The 16332-nt window shown below is 47.6% G+C and overlaps 1 protein-coding gene across 4 annotated transcripts in view; it reads right to left on the reverse strand.

Moving 5' to 3' along the window:
* The window catches only part of CYFIP2 (cytoplasmic FMR1 interacting protein 2), a 123279-nt gene that overhangs the window by 27260 nt on the left and 79687 nt on the right, over window positions 1–16332 (reverse strand). For all 4 annotated transcript variants that reach the window (XM_025867144.2, XM_073890531.1, XM_073890533.1 and 1 more), the window contains 3 exons: window positions 11791–11934; window positions 10230–10320; window positions 8993–9123 (listed from right to left, as the gene is read on the reverse strand). In XM_025867144.2, coding sequence (XP_025722929.1) covers window positions 8993–9123; window positions 10230–10320; window positions 11791–11934 — 366 coding nt within the window. The remainder of the gene's footprint in view (window positions 1–8992; window positions 9124–10229; window positions 10321–11790; window positions 11935–16332) is intronic.

Genomic DNA, 16332 nt, shown 5'->3' on the forward strand with positions numbered 1-16332 from the left:
CTCATGTTCCCAACTCACTCAGCCTGAGGCTAAATGGGGACTTGATTTCTCTTGTGTAAAGGATACCCTACAGATTCAGGATACATATTTAAAAACAAAACAGTGTCAATGTGATCCTACCATGTCAGATTTACATACAATAGCATCAGACGCTACCTTGAGGCTCCGTTTCTGGGCGGAATGACTATGTACCAGTTTTAGCCCATCTCCTAAAGGGAATCATCAAACCAGTCTCAGAACACTATTTTCCTAACATTCTAAGTTTTGAGGCAACCCAAAGACAGTGACACTAACGCTAATATTTTATGTTTCTGTCTTTGTCAAGCGAGTGTGGAGAAATGAGCTGGGAACTGGAGGTTGAGGACCCCCCAGGAATCTCCACCCTGGTTTTCTGGTGGGAGGAGTGAGTGAGTGAGTGAGTGTGTGTGTGTGTGTGTGTGTGTGTGTCAGGGGGCATAGGGCCTAACCAGACAGCCCAGCATTCTAAACATGCCCTTATATGGACACACGTGGATGGTTAGTGAAGTTTCCTGCATGCTGATGTTAAGCCCCAGCGATACAGGGCCTGTGAAGCAGGCAACAAATTAGGCTTCCCACACCCAGCTTGGTCCAGAAAGTATGAGCTACAGCTTCCAGCAGCCCCTGGACTGGGATTCCAGGTGCTGTGCAAAGCTCAACGGTGATACGTCCATCTGGTCCTGTTCCGTGGGGCCCTCACTTCCAGGAGCTCTTTGTAAACCTGGCCAGATAAATCCGTGATCTTAGCTGATTCTGTGTCTGTGTGCCTGCGTGTGTGTGTGTGTGTGTGTGTGTGTGTACGCGCGTGTGGTCCTTCCCCACCAATATGCGCCTCACTCGAATAATGCTATATATTACCATGTGTCACTCCTGCTCTTTCCCCTACTCCCTGAATTGTCAAGGGGAAAAATCATTATGATTCCGGATCAGAATCATGTCTGGTCATCTGGGAAAGATCATCTATAGCCAAGAAACTGGCTTAGGACGTAGCTCCTCCCCCCCACCCCCCTGGGTGCATGTCAGTGTCTACCAAGGCTGGTATTTCCTAAAAGGTGGGAACTGGGGATGCAGGGAAATGATATTTAACAACAGTGAGTCACAGTGAGAAAGTTCTTTTCTTCTCAGTTTCTGACAACTTTAATGAGAAAGTCTCCATTTGGATCCAGCACATCTTATCACCTCTAACATTTGCTCATCTCCATTTTTAACAGAGACAGCAGGCCTCTGGCTCAGAGGCCTGGGCACGTAGAGGCTGGAATTACATCACTTTGTTTGATTTTGATTGAATTTATTCTGGCTGCTTTCTAATAATGCCAAGAGATAATGATTTTTTTTTTTAATGAAAGTGATATAAAGTGTCCTTTTAAAATAAATTTAACAGTTTATTTAAATAAAAATATTTTGTAAACGAGAGGACTAGGGGTCTGTAGATATGGCAAGAATTGTGACAACACATCAATGACTAACCTCTGGAACCACTGGCTAAGAAGAGCCCTTCTAGATCGGGGGTTCTCCAGCCTGGCTGCACATTGGAATCAAGTGTGGAGCTCTTGGCCTGGCATCTCAGCTGGGGCCTTCCCGGAGCAGGACGCAGCACAAACATGGGCACTGAAGGAGCTCTGTGAGCGACTCTACTGAGCAGCTGCTGCTGGACCACGACCCTACCTCCTGGATGTTTGCAGATGTCTGCTCTCCAGTATGTCGCCAGAAAGAAAACTACATCACGACTCCCGAGCCCTCAGCTTCTAGGCCTTCTATCCTTGGGGGCTCCCCATAGAAGAGTCATCTGTGCAGAACTGACTAACCAAGGCTTGGATTTCTTGGCAATTACTGGCATGGCTAATGAAACAAGCACATGTTTCAAGGACTGGGGTGTGGCTTTGGATTAAGGGGACTGACAGTCTCTGTCTCAAATGCAATGGTGTTATCTTGGAAGAGGTTAGAGGATAAACAGGGCTGTTTTTACTTGTCATTGAGAACTGAGCTAAAATGTCCCTCTCCTCATCATGTAGGCCATAAAGAGCCCTGTGTTAGGTGTGGAGGATGTGGAAATGACTCTCATCCCCTCCTCCCTGTTTCTACTCTTTTATAGCCTTATCACTCTGTTGTTGTGGATCTTGGCTGGTGGTCTCCAAACTTGTTTGACCACAAGCTTTCATCAGTAAAATTTTGAGCAAACACCTCAACTGATGTATTTATTTGATCAACTCCGGATAGCTGTCATTTTTGAACAGTGTGCTAACAGGAGGGCTTAGTTTCTTCCTTATTTTTTGAGTAAGTAAATAGTTAAAAACTCTGAGATCATCCTGCCTAACCCCTGGATCGCTAACCTTCTATGCTGCAGACTGAAGGTGTGGACTGTGAACAGCACCATCAGGGAAGGGATCTTGTCCAATGACCTCTGAGTCCTGGAGTCGCACACACAGCCTGGCCCATGGCAGGGGGTGGGGGTGGTTCTCAATCACATCTGCAGAATCTGTGACCCTCACCTGTCGGACCATGTTTGCTAGGTACCCACTATGTCGATGAAGCTAGCAGGTTTGTTTTCCAGACTGGGACATATCTGAAAGGATGTCAATAAGAACTATAAAGCCATGGGGTGCCTGAGTGGCACGGTCAGTTGAGTGTCTGATGCTTGGTTTCGGCTCAGGTCGTGATCTCATGGGTCGTGAGATCAAGCTCTGAGTCTGTGCTCGGTGGGGAGTCTCCTTGAGATTCTCCCTCTCCCTCTGTCTCACCTTCCACTCTCACTTGTGCTCTCCCTCTCTCAAATAAATCAATCAATCGTAACAAACAAGCAAACAAATAAAAAAAAAACTATAAAGCCATGTACAGGAAAGGTATTACTGGGAGTCAAGGGGCCCCCTTTCCACAAAGCCTGTCTCATTTTCAATCTAGAACACCACCGGGCACTGAGTCTGGGCTGAAGATGCGCTGCTTGCAGATGCACCAAGGGGCGCTGGTTAGTGGTGCCTGGATGTAGGGACAGAATGTGCCTCCTGAGTGGCTGGAGGGGTCTTTTGTCAGGACAATGGGAAAAATAACCCTGGATCAAGAACAGGGGGCAATATGGAGCAAAGGTCTGAGATGGACAGTGAAGGGTGGGCTTTCGCTGTTCTACTTCCCTCGCATCAGGATTGTGGACATTTGTTAAATGTGTGAGTACTTCCTCTTAAGGGAAAAGAAAGCAAAAATGTCTATTGCACTAAATTCAGAGTGTAAAGGAAACAGTGGGAGACCCCTATCTCCTGCTCCCATCACACCTCATACAGGTAACCACTCTTCCCAGCTCAGTGAACATTACTCTTTTAACTAGACAAAGTAAAAAAAAGTAAGAAAAAATTAATATTAATATGCTGCAACATAAGAGCATCTGCAAGGATACCCTTCGGAATGTTGAACACAGTGGCTATCCTAGTGTGTCAATGTGGTTTCTCTTTTCTTTTTTCTACTTCTCTGGGTTTTCTAGCCATGACTTCATTTCAGTTATACACTAAGAAAAACAAAATTAAAGGAAAAAGACTATAAAGTGGAAGCAGGAGAGAGAGGGGTCAGATGTGGAGCTGGAACCCAAACCCAAACCCAAACCCACCACGCAATCTGCAAGGCTCCGCCGAGCAGCCCTCTGTCCCTGAGTGCACTAAGATCTTCGCTTCTTGCCGCAAGGCCCACACTAGCTGTAACCCTGGGAAAGTCATCTCCCTCTTGGGGCCTTGGCTTCCTATCTGCAAAATGTGGGACTGCACTAGATCAGTGGTTCTCAACAGGGGGAGGTTTCGTCCTATAAAGGAATAATAGGCAGTAACTGGAGTCTTTTTTTTTTTGGTTGTCACAACAGGGGAGGGTGCTACTAGCATCTTGAGAGACGGTAGAGCCCAGAGATGCACAGGACAGGCCCCTATAACAAAGGGTTAATCTGGCGCCAAGCTGTCAGTGGTGCCGAGGTCGTGAGACCTGCCCTCAGTGGTGTTCATTTCTGTGAGTTTGGGCCCGGACTCTCCTGGTGTCCTGTAAGGGGAGCAATGCACTCATGACTATGCAGATTCTGACTGTGGCCCACTCAACTATCAGGAGGAGAGAAGAAATAAACAACAGGGCCTAAGGCAGGGGACACTCTGAAGTCCTGGATGGGAGGTCCTGCCATCAAAGGCAGACAGGCCGTGAGACAGGCTGTCTTCTTCCCAGGGGCTGGGCCCTCCCGCACTCACGTGAACAACCAGGGCTCTCTTCCGGCGTGTGTCTGCACAATGAACAATGCGCTGAGGGCTCAAAAACCACACAAAATTTGAGCCAAAACTCGGCCACTGTGCAATATTTCCCTGATAACCATCTTATGATTTCTCAGGGTAGGAGATACTAGAGGAAATACTAGTTGTTAATAACTGAATTTCCTTTGAAAACATAACAGGACTTACAAATAAATACCTAACAAATGCTGATTCATCTCAGGCTAGACTCAACAAATATTTAAGAGGCTACCTCGGCTAGGCCCTTTGCGCGTGCCCTTGACCAATGACGTACATGGCTCTATCACTGCGGAGTGAAGAAGGTCTATTCAATCGCTGGTGCTGGGACAACCGGGGAAGAGAGGAAAATGGGTTTCTACCTCCCATGAAGCGCACAAATCAATTCCAAGTGGATAACAGACTTAAAGGTCTGTTAAGCCTCAAAAGGCTAAACTCTCAAACTCTTAGAAGATAACACATCTTCATGACTCTAGAGTAGGAAAGATTTTTTTAAACAAGTCACAAAAGCACCAACCACATAAGGGGAAAAAGGATAAATACAGCAAGCCTTAAGAACTTCTGTGTATCAAGACACGCCACAGAAATATATTTACAATCACGTATCCACAATCTAGCAATAATCCATACAAATCAATAAGGAAAAGATGACTTGATTTAAAAACTGGCAAAAGTATTGAACAGCCTTTCACAAAAGAGGCTGTCCCAATGGTAGCGCTCTATGAAAAGGGGCCCAGCATCCATGGTCATCAGCGAAATCAAAACCATAATGAGATATCACGACACAACCACCAGAATGATAGTGATGGAAAAGACAGACAAAGCCGGTGTTCATGAGGATGTGCAGAAATGAAAACTGTTCTACATCGCTAAATGAGTAAATACATTGGCACAACCACTTTGTAAAACTATTTGGCAGTGTGTATCCACACACTGACCTAGCCATTCTACCACACGGTAAATGTACCTAATAAAAATGAAAGCATAGAGCCACCAAAAGAAATGTACAAGAACATTCACGGCATCTTCATTCCTAATAGCATCACTATTTACTCCGTACACAACCCAAACGCCCACCCACAGTAACATGGATGATTCCATTAGTCTATGCAGTGAGAATACTGCATATTCCATATATTACTCTATGTATGTTAGACCTTAATTAAAAATACCAAACAACCAGATTCACAGCTGTAGAGGTTTCTATACTAATACCACATCCTGAATTCTGAGAAATATTCACAAGCACCTAACTCAAAGAGAAAAATGACACCATTGTACAAGTAATCAATCTTTTCAATTTATATTCTGCCTACCTACAAATGAATGACATATTAATAATCTCAGTTAAAAACAAAAAGGCAAGCCACAGAATGAGAGAAGGTATTTGCAGCAAAAATTTCAATATGGAACCCACAATCAGAAACTCTGCAAATGTATTAGAAAAAAACAACATGAGATGAGCGGGCAAAAAACTTCTAGATTTGTACTTTTCAGTATTTTCTAGTTCTTCTGTTATTAGTAATCCATATTATGCACTACTTTTATTTTTTGAGTTAATTTTTAGTTCAATAATAATACATGAAAATACTTTCCTTGCAAAATATTAGACATTCCAGATAAAATTAAAGTTGACCCTTAATCCTAGTTTCCTCCCTGATACCTAGAGAAAAAGACTGAACTATCTGGTATACCTTTTTTCCCCTAGATTTTTGTTTTCAATGCAGGGTTATTTTGTGGGTTTATTTTTTGTTTATTTTATACGTATGGCATCATAATGTGTGTCTTGTCCTGCAGTTTTTTTTTTCACTGAGTATTATGTCTTTCAACATTTTCTATGTAGGTATATACAAAGCTACTTGAGCACCTTATTCTTTTTAACTGCTTCTGAGTCCTCCGTAAGAATAGATGTCCTACAGTTTAGTCTTTCCTCTGCGGATGGTCATTAAGTCCCTCCCTCTCTCTCTCCCTCCCTCCCTTTCTTTTTGTGCTTTTAGTACCCCTCTCTAATTAGAAAAGTTGATATGTCATGCCTCATTCTCATCTCCGAAAGCACTGTCTTGGTTTGCAGATTCCCCCAGTTGTCAAGCAGAAAGTACAGCGCACAGCTCCAGGGAGCCCTAACCCTTGCTGTGTTGGCCTCCGCCAGGCCTGGAGTCAGTTCTGGAAACAAACCTAAGCTTTCCTTCTTCCACCTCTGCTGCTGATGGGCCTGGGACCTCAGGAGAGTACTCCCCTCTCCGGTTCCCATTACCTCACATACGAATGGATGCGGTGGGAACCCAGACTGTTGAGGCCTCCCTCAGCTCTGAAGGTCTTTTACCCTGAGGATCCTCTTGGCTTCAGTGATATATACAAGCGACCACCCCGGCAGGGATGCCTGAGAAAAAATTTTTCCTCCCCTTGTATCCCCATCAATAAATAGTCTGCTTCTTGGAGTTTGTACAGGGGAAGCTTAATTGGTGCTTCCGGGTCACAGCTCCTCATGAAAGAAGGTGCTAAGAGGAGACATGTAGGCACTGGGTTTCCAGGGGCCGGCCCTCCCCCACCTCCGCTCCTCCCGGTGCCCCTGGAGCCTCTCCCCATCTTCCTGAAGCCTTGAACAGAGCAGTGTTTCCTACTCATCTTAACCCTGTGACTTCTGAAGGCTAAGTTGCCATGGCAACTCAGGCCACTGAACCGTGTTCAAAACCTGTTACCATAAAGAAGAACACTCAGCTGTCTCAAGAGTCTATTTAAAGGGGAACAGAGAGGCAATTACTCCTTATGGAGGGGGAGCAAAACCCTGTGTGTTTCCGAGCCTTTCTGCGGGGAAGGGTCTGAGAGGGCAGATGGGACATGTCCCTTGTAGAGGTGGGGACCCCAGGAAGGAGTCAACCGGCTCACTCACATGGACGATGAGAACAGTCGGAAGCAGGAATCTCCCGGTTCTGAAAAACTAATGATGTACTGTATGGTGACTAACATAACACAATAAAAAAGGGGGGGCGCCTGGGTGGCTCGGTCATAAGCGTCTGCCTTCGGCTCAGGTCGTGGTCCCAGGGTCCTGGGATCGAGCCCCGCATGGGGCTCCCTGCTCGGCGGGAAGCCTGCTTCTCCCTCCCCGACTCCCCCTGCTTGTGTTCCCTCTCTCACTGTGTCTCTCTCTGTCAAATAAATAAAAAAAAACTTAAAAAAAAAAAAAGGAATCTTCCGGTTCTTATTCTGAGCTTACTTCTCCTCTTGCTCTACCCATGCTCTGCCTCCTCCCTAGTTCCTTCCTTCCCTCCCCTCTCCAGGGGCCTCCTGCCTCCAGGATGATCCCTGGCCCGGGCAGCTGCTTCCGGCTGGTGCACCTCCCAAGCCTGAAGGGGCCTTTCACCATCGTAAACACAAGCCCCTCACTCCCCACCTCAGGAATCTCCAATGGCTTCCTGCCCAGGCCCACAGCTGCCTGCCTCTCTCAGCTCCTACCTTGTCCCCCTTGCCTCTCCACCCCAGCTCATTCCAGGGTTCTTTCTCTTTCTTAAAGACATCAAGCTCCACCGTCTGCAAAAGCAGCTTGTCCCTCCCGACGCCCATCACTCTCTATCCTGTTTTCCTTTCCATCCCTTTCCAGCACGTACCACCCTCTGTATTCCCAGTCTTTAGTTGTTCACTTCTCCGACTGCGCCCCTCTCAGGAGTAAGAATGGTAGTAATTTGTCTCCCTCACCCGAGGCCGTTCACCCGCAAAATAGCAGTGCAGCCTCTCGGTCCCCTTTCGCTGAATGATCCTCCCGCTGCCTCCTGAGGATCATGCCTCTCCCTTTCCTTCCAATGCGCCACTGCACCAGTTCCCCCACGGCTTGGGGGCTGTGGACCCCACACAAGGAGGGGAGCAGGCAGTGCAGAGCACTGGGAGATGAGAAGCAGGCAGCCTCTGCCGAAGCCATGAGGGCGGGTGGGGACAGATGAGAGGCCAGGCGGTGAAGGGTGTGCTGGGTCTGCGTGGGCCTGGGAGGTGCGAGTATGGCGAGGCAAGCCTCGGCATGGCAGGCTAACTATGACCAGTTATTTAGTTCTTACTGTATGCACTTTGTACGCTTTCCCTCCTTCCGGCCTCTAAATTACTCTGGGGGAGAATGGCCGCCTCCCATCACAACAAATGCAGAGAGCGCTCCATGCTCTTCTCACAGCCTGGACCCTGGTCCCTGGTTCTTCACCAGGCCGATTCATGGTCATTCTTCCGGTCACCTCCTCAGGGAAGTCCTCCCTCTCCCCCAGGACTACACTAGGTTCTATCTTATGTTCCCACGAAACCCTGCACCCCTCCCTCCTAGCACTTGCTGGAACGTAAACACTGCATTTCTGCATAAACACTTGTTCAGTGTAAGTCTCCCTGCTACTGTCCAGGACACGGGGCAGGGACTGGCCACCGCCACATCCCCCAGGGCAGCACCTGGCCTGCAGCGGCCCAGCGGTTATTATTTCATGAGTGGATGGAAAGCTAAGGCTGGATGGGTGGCCAAGATCCTGCAGGTGGTGAAGGTGGGCCTGGGAAGGAAACCAGGTCCATAACGCCCGTGTCTGACTTCCTCCCAGGGTTCAAATGGTTGGAGCTGTGTGAAGGCAGAATGGAGATGTAGGGCGTGCCCTGCACAGGAAGAGCACGAGTCGATGCCGCAGGGCCTCCCGGGCAGGGGGCGGTAGAGGGGCCTCAAGTATCTGGCTGCGGTCGGGGTCCCCACGGCCTTTGGGCTCAGGACTCACCAGAGCTTGCTCTATGAGCAGGCAGAAGAGGATGGCATTGCCCACCTCCCTCAGGCTCTGGAACACGTCTGTCTTGAGCTCTGCGTACTCAATGATGTCCTTCAGCTGGTGGTGGAAGAACTCCAGGATCCCTGGGGGACGAAGGCGGACGGTTAGTGGGAAACTGACCCTGGTCAGCCAGGATTATGGGAAGTGCTGACTGAACAGCAGTCCCAGACCTGAGCGGGAGAGCGAAAAACCAAACCCATGTCTCTCTATATCTGGGCCGAGGGTGAGATTTCTTTCAGGGCTCAGCACTAAAGAAAGCTCAGGAGGCTGGCTCAAATCTTTTTGGGGGCAAAACAAACGCACACAAATACAGCATCCCTGGATCTCTCCCAGCCCCTCCAAAAACTGATAATGATCCTGATAATGGCAGGAATTAACATTTATTTATAAATGTTAGGTATTGTGCTAAGCACTTTTCTACAACCATTCATTTAATACTCCTAAGAATACCATGAACTGGGCACTTTGACTCTTATTTTCAGATGAGGCTCAGAGAGGGTAGGTGGCATGCCCATAGTCACACAGCTAGTAAGTGGGGCAGCTGGGATTGAAAACCAGAGCTTTCGAGTGCAAGCCCTTTTCTCTTCTGAATCACACCCACTCAGCACCTGACAGCTTGGTTTTTAGAAAAAAACGCCTGGCACCAAACTCACAGCCTCCATCTTTCCCCATTCCCCAGGCCCCAGATTCAGTCCCTGTACCATTCACTCTTAGGGAAGGAAAGAATGGTTTTTTCTGCCCCGAGGCAGAGTGACAAAAACTCCCGTTTCCTGACTCACCTTGGAAATGTCACTTGTACCACCACCTGCGACACGTGCCTCCCACCAGTGGGTAAATGGAGGCAGGGATCCTAGAGGTGCTGAGTTAGGAAAGACCTTAACAAGAAGACTGTACAGTGCTCCCACACCTGCTGTCCTCTCTCGCCCGCCAGCAGTCCTGTGAGGCAGGTGCAGCATGCATCCTTTACCTTCACCCGGGAAGATGGTACTATTGCCCGGAGGGATTAGAAATGGGTCAAGGCTATCTAGCTAGTGGCGGAGGCAGGACGCAAACCCAGTGCTGGGCCAGCTTGTCGGTGTGTTAGAGAATCGAACATTCCTAGGGAGATGGCCAAGACCCCTCCCACCAGGGGATGGGCCTGCATTATTTTCCTATTACTACCCTCTGCCCCAGGAGCCCCATCACCCACCTGGGGAGCCATACTCGTGCCGGGGCAAGCGGCATATCTTGGGCATCACCTCGATCAGTGTTTTCACGTACTGGAGAATGGTTCCTTGGAGCTGACAAAAGAGGGCAACGTGTGTGAATAATCACCGCTGCTGTAGATGTGCATCTCTGGACTGAACGCTGGGCTACTGGGGTGCACAGGGTTCTGCTGCGGCCTGCGGGCAAGTGCTATGGATGGAATGTTTGTGTCCCTCCAAATTCATATATTGAAACCCCATCCCCCAGTGTGGCGGTGTGTGGAGACGGGGCCTTCGGGAGGTAATTAAGTCCCGAGAGCGGAACCTCATGATGGGATTCGTGCCCCTGCAAGAAGAGACGAGAGAGAGGTGAGGACGCAGTGAGAAGGCAGGCGTCTGTACACTCAGAGGAGGGTCCTCACTAGAACCCGCCCCCATGCTGGTACCTTGACCTTGGATGGCCAGCCTCCAGCACTGGGAGAAATCAACATTTGTTGTTGAAGCCATGAAGTCTGTGGTATTCTCTGTTAGAGCAGCCTGAGCTGCCTAAGACAGGAAGGCACGGCTCCTTGGGAGCGGGGGAGGAGGTCCCCTCCTAAAGGTGGGACACAGCCCCATTCTCCTTTATACAGAAAAATGGGTCTTCATGAGACGGAAGAGAGAGTTGTCTCAGTCCCCTAGGCGTACAGATTTCCAGGAGGGCAATTTCTAGGCACGGGGTCTTTCCTGGGGTTGAGGCGCTTACATAGGATCCAGACTGAGAGCTAAAATATCATGGGCCAGGGAGCTGTGGAGAATGAGGCACATTAGCTAATTTAAACACAGAAAATCCATAGGTCTGTCCAAGGCAGACACCTTTAATCCATTATATTTTCCTGTTTAACTCTGGATTTAGCTTCACAATCTCTAACAACTCATGGCTCTACACAGCTGTTACCAGAGGACTGGAGTTAGCAGGTGAATGCTGTTTCCTATTTCTGACATGGTTATTCACCACTTCATTTACTTCTCTTTTGTCATCTTCAAATTTCAGGAAAATCTTGTTTAAATGTGTCAGCTTTGCTTCAGCAGTGTCATGGGGAATTAACTAAAGGTTCTGATGATCATACTTGGGGCGGATATAGAATTCTCGTGAGGCCAGTGCAGTATTGCAAGTGTTTAGCAAGAAATCCCAAGGGAGAGAGGCATGGTGATTGATTAGAGATGTCGGCCCTGAGCATGGGGCGGGGGGGGGGGGGGGGGGGGGCGCTGCGCCGGAATGGCGACATGCATGTCATGGATTTATCATGCTCAAATTAAAAAACACTGCATGGGAGGAGAGGATGAGCAGTAATTAGTAGGCCCCAAAGGTCCAAATCAGGATTGCTGAGTTCAGTTATCAAGTACAATGAGTGAGCCCTGCGTCAGAAAATAAGAGGCAAAGCCACAAGGTCAGAAGGTACACAGAAATGTCACAGAGCGCTAGGTAAGAGTAACCCAGGGATAAGGGCACAGGACTCCTGGGGTGATTCCTATGGACAGAGCTGAAGGCATGTCCCAGGCCTTATTGAGAGGGTCCTTCCTTACCAAGCTCTTGACGATCTTCAGCAGTTCCTCCATCACCACCGCGATGCCCTGGTAACCCAGCAGTCTGCAGATGGTCTTGAAGTGGGGGGGACCCACGAAGTTCCTGTAGGAGCTGTAGATGTGGCTATAGGCAATGTTGAGAGGCTGGAAGACAGAGGTTGTGGCAAAGTAAGAGGCTGGGAAGTATGTGAATGCCGGCAGGAGTCCCGGAGGAAGATTTTTTGCTGCTAAAAGGGACAAGAACCTGACATCCTCCACGATCTCTCACTGGGGACCCCTACAAATATGTCTGCAAGAAGATGGTCATGGAGAGAGGTGTGGTCAGTGATCGCAGGGTGGCGCAAAGGCCACTCCATGAATAGCGGTCCCCAGCAGAAAAGGAGTACAGGCTTCCAGGCAAGTATCTTTTTTACAGGCACTCCTGCCACCGAAGAAGTAGGACTCGGAAAAATTGAGGCATGGGGTGGTGGTAAAACAGATGATTTTGTTTTTCTAGAGACATCTTTGATACTAGAAACTGGCTGGAAGAACCGTGTGGAAACTCAGTAGCTGACTCAACATTGTCTCCTTCTACTTTTCCTTGTCTCCATTTATAACAGGTGGGACTCAGGAGACCTGTGCTGAGTACCTGCAAATCACTAAAGGTCTTTTGAGCCTCAGTTTCTTCATCTATGAATTGAGGGTGCTGGGTTAAATCAGGGGTTTCATAACTTTTCAAAGAGCAGTCCAAATGAAAGGTGTCATGGAAGCTGGTGTGGGAAACAGACAAAAGCAGAGTTGCTCTGTTTGGCTGCTGGTTGAGGGCCCAGGGCCCTGGCCACTGACCGGCCACTTCCATTATCCTCTAGACTCCATGACACACCTTCACCGAATTCGTGGAATTTAAGATCTTTCTGTCTGGGAATATGTGACTAAAATATAGGGCCCCAAGTTGGTTTCACTTGGTTGGTGAGTTACAGTTGACTTTATTTTTGAAATGCTGCTACTTACAGAACACCTCATGGCAGGCTTTGTGAAGCCCTCCATGTGCCTTCTTGTTCAATCTTCACAACACACACATGCATACAGATAATTCTTAGCCCCATTTCACAGATGAGGGGACTGAGGTTCAAGGTGGTAAGGAGCTTGCTCAAGGTCACACAGTCCTTAGATAATTGAGCCCCTACCTGAATCCAGAGAGGTCTGATTCCAAAGCCCACGTTCTTCACCTCAATATATAACGGTGGGCTTTGGAGGCTGAATTCTATTGGAAACCATACCTCGTTTTTTAGATAAGGTGTCACTTTGAAGCTTCATTCTGAGTGTAGTTTCCTACCTGGAATTGTAAAAATCTTCTACATGGAGCGTGCAAATATATAAAGACCACATCTGATATTTTATTAGCGGGAAATTTTCTATTAGTTGGCTAATTAGAAATTCTACATAAATTAAATAGGAACTGTAACGATGCTTTTGGAGGATGTAAGATTCTCAACTCCCTTTGGAGCCATTGAAGGAAGATTTAATTTTGTTTGGTCTAGGCTTTGCAGTAAGTATGTTCTACCATATATGAATTCTAAACTTTACAACTCAAGTATCACATTCATAGTACTCTCTAATAACAAGGATACATGAAGAATACAATTAGAGTACCCACTAATAATAAAAACTCGTGAGGAATCAGAACACCCCTGCATCCAGCAGGTTGAATATCTTGTTTGGTAAGGTAATGCCTACATATGGCGAGGCTTGGAACGTGAGAAGGAGCAGCACTCTGCACCCAACACTGATGTGCCGTCACAGTAAATTCTACTGGAACCTGGGGGAGGGATATCTTCTACGTAGTTACTAGAGATTTCTAAATGTTATGAGGCAGGGAAGGTTCATGTAGGGAGGGAAATGTAACTGATTGAAACGTATGATGTTCACCGAAGTCAAAGTTCAACAAACTCTGGAAGTATATGAATGAGTTGTTGAGTTTGATTCAGCCAATCATGGAACCAGGCTGGGCACTTTCTGTGTAAGAAAGTAAACCATTTCAGTGTCTCTGTAACAGGCCACCTATCAAACAGGGCTGGGACCCGGTGAGGTGAGATGCTCTTTCTCCTAAGTGAGTGCACCTTAGCTCTGGCCCTATAATCAAAGCCCTACTCCAGTATTCTCCTGTTTCCAGCATTAGGGATCAGGAGTATATAGCAAACACCATGGCTGATTCTGGCTGGAGAAGGAGACTGATGAGAAAGGGGCAGGAGAGAATTGTCTAGGTGATGGAAATGCCCCAGCTGCTTGGGTTGTTGACTACACAGATAGATGTATACGTTTATCAAAACTCATGGTACTAGATGTACACTTATGATCTGTGTATGTTATGGACTAAATGGTTGTCTCCCCTCAAAATTCATGTGTTGAAATCCTAACCCCTGCTGTGATGGGATTAAGAGTGGGACCTTTGGGAGGTTAGTAAAGTCATGAGGGTGGAGTCCTCGTGAATGGGATTAGTGCCCTTGTAAGAAGACAAACAAGGGCTTGTTCTCTCTCTTTCTGCTCTCCATCATGTGGGATACAGTGAGGAGAAGGCTATCCGCAGACCATCAGGTGGGTCTGGGCCAGACACCTGATCTGCTAACGCCATGGTCTCAGACTTCCCAGCCTCTTGGCAATAAATACATGTTGTTTAAGCTACTCAGGCTATGATATTCTTGTTACAGCAGCCTGAACTGATTAAGACTGTGCAACTTCCTGTATATGATTATAACTCAATATAGAAGTAAATTTAAAAAACCCACTGGGCCATACCATGGCCAATTTACTTCCCAACATTTGTTTTCAAAGATTAAAAAACAAAACCATGATTTGAATTTTCTCCTGAAAAGGGCTGCCGCTCAAGCCTGCACAGGAACAAGGGAATGACGACCTGGCTGTGCTAGGGACATGTGACAGAGCTTACTGACTTCTAGAACCACCTTCTCATCCCCGCACCCACACCAGGCACTCTGGACCTCTCCTCAGAACCCAGTAAAGCTCTGAGCATTTCTCCTTCATCCCTTCTCAAATATCTTATGAAAGGAATTTCTGAGCAGCAGGGCACTTTCAAATGGGTATCCCTGAAGGGCACAAAGGCAATCAACTACTTTTTTTTTTTTTCTGTCTGGTTCTCTGACTTTTTGTCTTGCTTTGTCTGATTCTAGAAGATAGACTCTGGGGTGGGTGTATCTGAGTTTGAATCCTAGGTCCACAAATTTACTAGCTAGATGATTCTGAGCAAATTACTTAAACTCTCCAAGCCATGGTTTTCCCTAAGTAAAGATAATAATTTGAACCCCAATGGGGTTGTTGGAAGTTTATTTATTTTTATTTATCATTACCTTTTACGTAGGCTCCATGTCCAGCATGGAGCACGATGTGGGGCCTGAATTCAGGACCCTGAGATCAAGACCTGAGCAGAGCTCAAGAGTTGGGTGTGTTGGGCACCTGGGTGGCTCAGATGGTTAAGCGTCTGCCTTTGGCTCAGGTCATGATCCAAGGGACCTGGGATTGAGTCCCACATTGGGCTCCTGGCTCAGTGGGAAGCCTGCTTCTCCCTCTCCCTCTGCCTCTCCCCCTGCTCATGCTCTCTCTCTCTCTATCTCTGTGTCTCAAATGAATAAAATCTTAAAAAAAAAAAAAAAAGAGTTGGGCGCGTAACCAGCCGAGCCACCCACGTGCCCCTGGGTGTTGGAAGTTTAGATGAGATAACACATATATAAAGCCCTATGTGTGGTGCCTGGCACACTGGATGCACTCACTGCAATTAATATTCCTTCATTTGATAATTTGGTAAGTGAAGACGAAGAAAATACAGATTCTTGGTCAATATCCCCCAGCAGCGTTGGCTACAGTCACAGTTCTCTGAATGTGGAGAGGGGAGTGCATGTGTGGGGTACAATTTTACACAACACATGGCATGTCCCACGTGGGGATGGGACAGAGATCATAATAGCTGGGACTAGCTGATGGAACACATCAAAAATGCAGATTGTGCTCCATATTGACAACACTCTAAAAATGGGAGCTGTCCAACAGACTGTGTTGTTGGACTGCCAGTGTCCCAGTGGAGGCTGAGAAACAGTGTTGCTAGAAGGGAGGCCGGCCTGCGCCCAAGGTTGGATAGATGTGCTTACTCCCCTTCAGAGCCCCTGGCTGCTGTGCTGGCTTCCCCGGAGCCCCTCCTTAGCAGTCTTAACCTTCACTCCCACCCAAGGAGCTTCCAGGACCAAGTCTTCCTTAACACGTGTGGCGAGTGCAAATAAAAATATATTCCGGTAGATGGAAACTGTTCGGCAGCCTCCCCGGTTCTGGGCTGAGAAGGAGAATAATTTTGGGATCGTTTTACCACACACACACAGGGGTGTAAAGAATTCCTCTTACACACCCGCTCAGGGCACAGAAGAGGCCTCTTGTTGAGGTGCCGACATCAGGCTTGGATTTTGGTCAAGACCAGAAATTTAGGTCTCCGGTGATGGCCCACACTCAGGAAGGATCAGCATGAAATGAGCAGAATTCAAGTCCTCCTAAGTGAATAAG

This window comes from Callorhinus ursinus, unplaced genomic scaffold (genome assembly GCF_003265705.2).
Source record: "Callorhinus ursinus isolate GAN/ISIS: 27379988/994484 unplaced genomic scaffold, GSC_fseal_2.0 scaffold3, whole genome shotgun sequence".
Taxonomy (NCBI): Eukaryota; Metazoa; Chordata; class Mammalia; order Carnivora; family Otariidae; genus Callorhinus; species Callorhinus ursinus.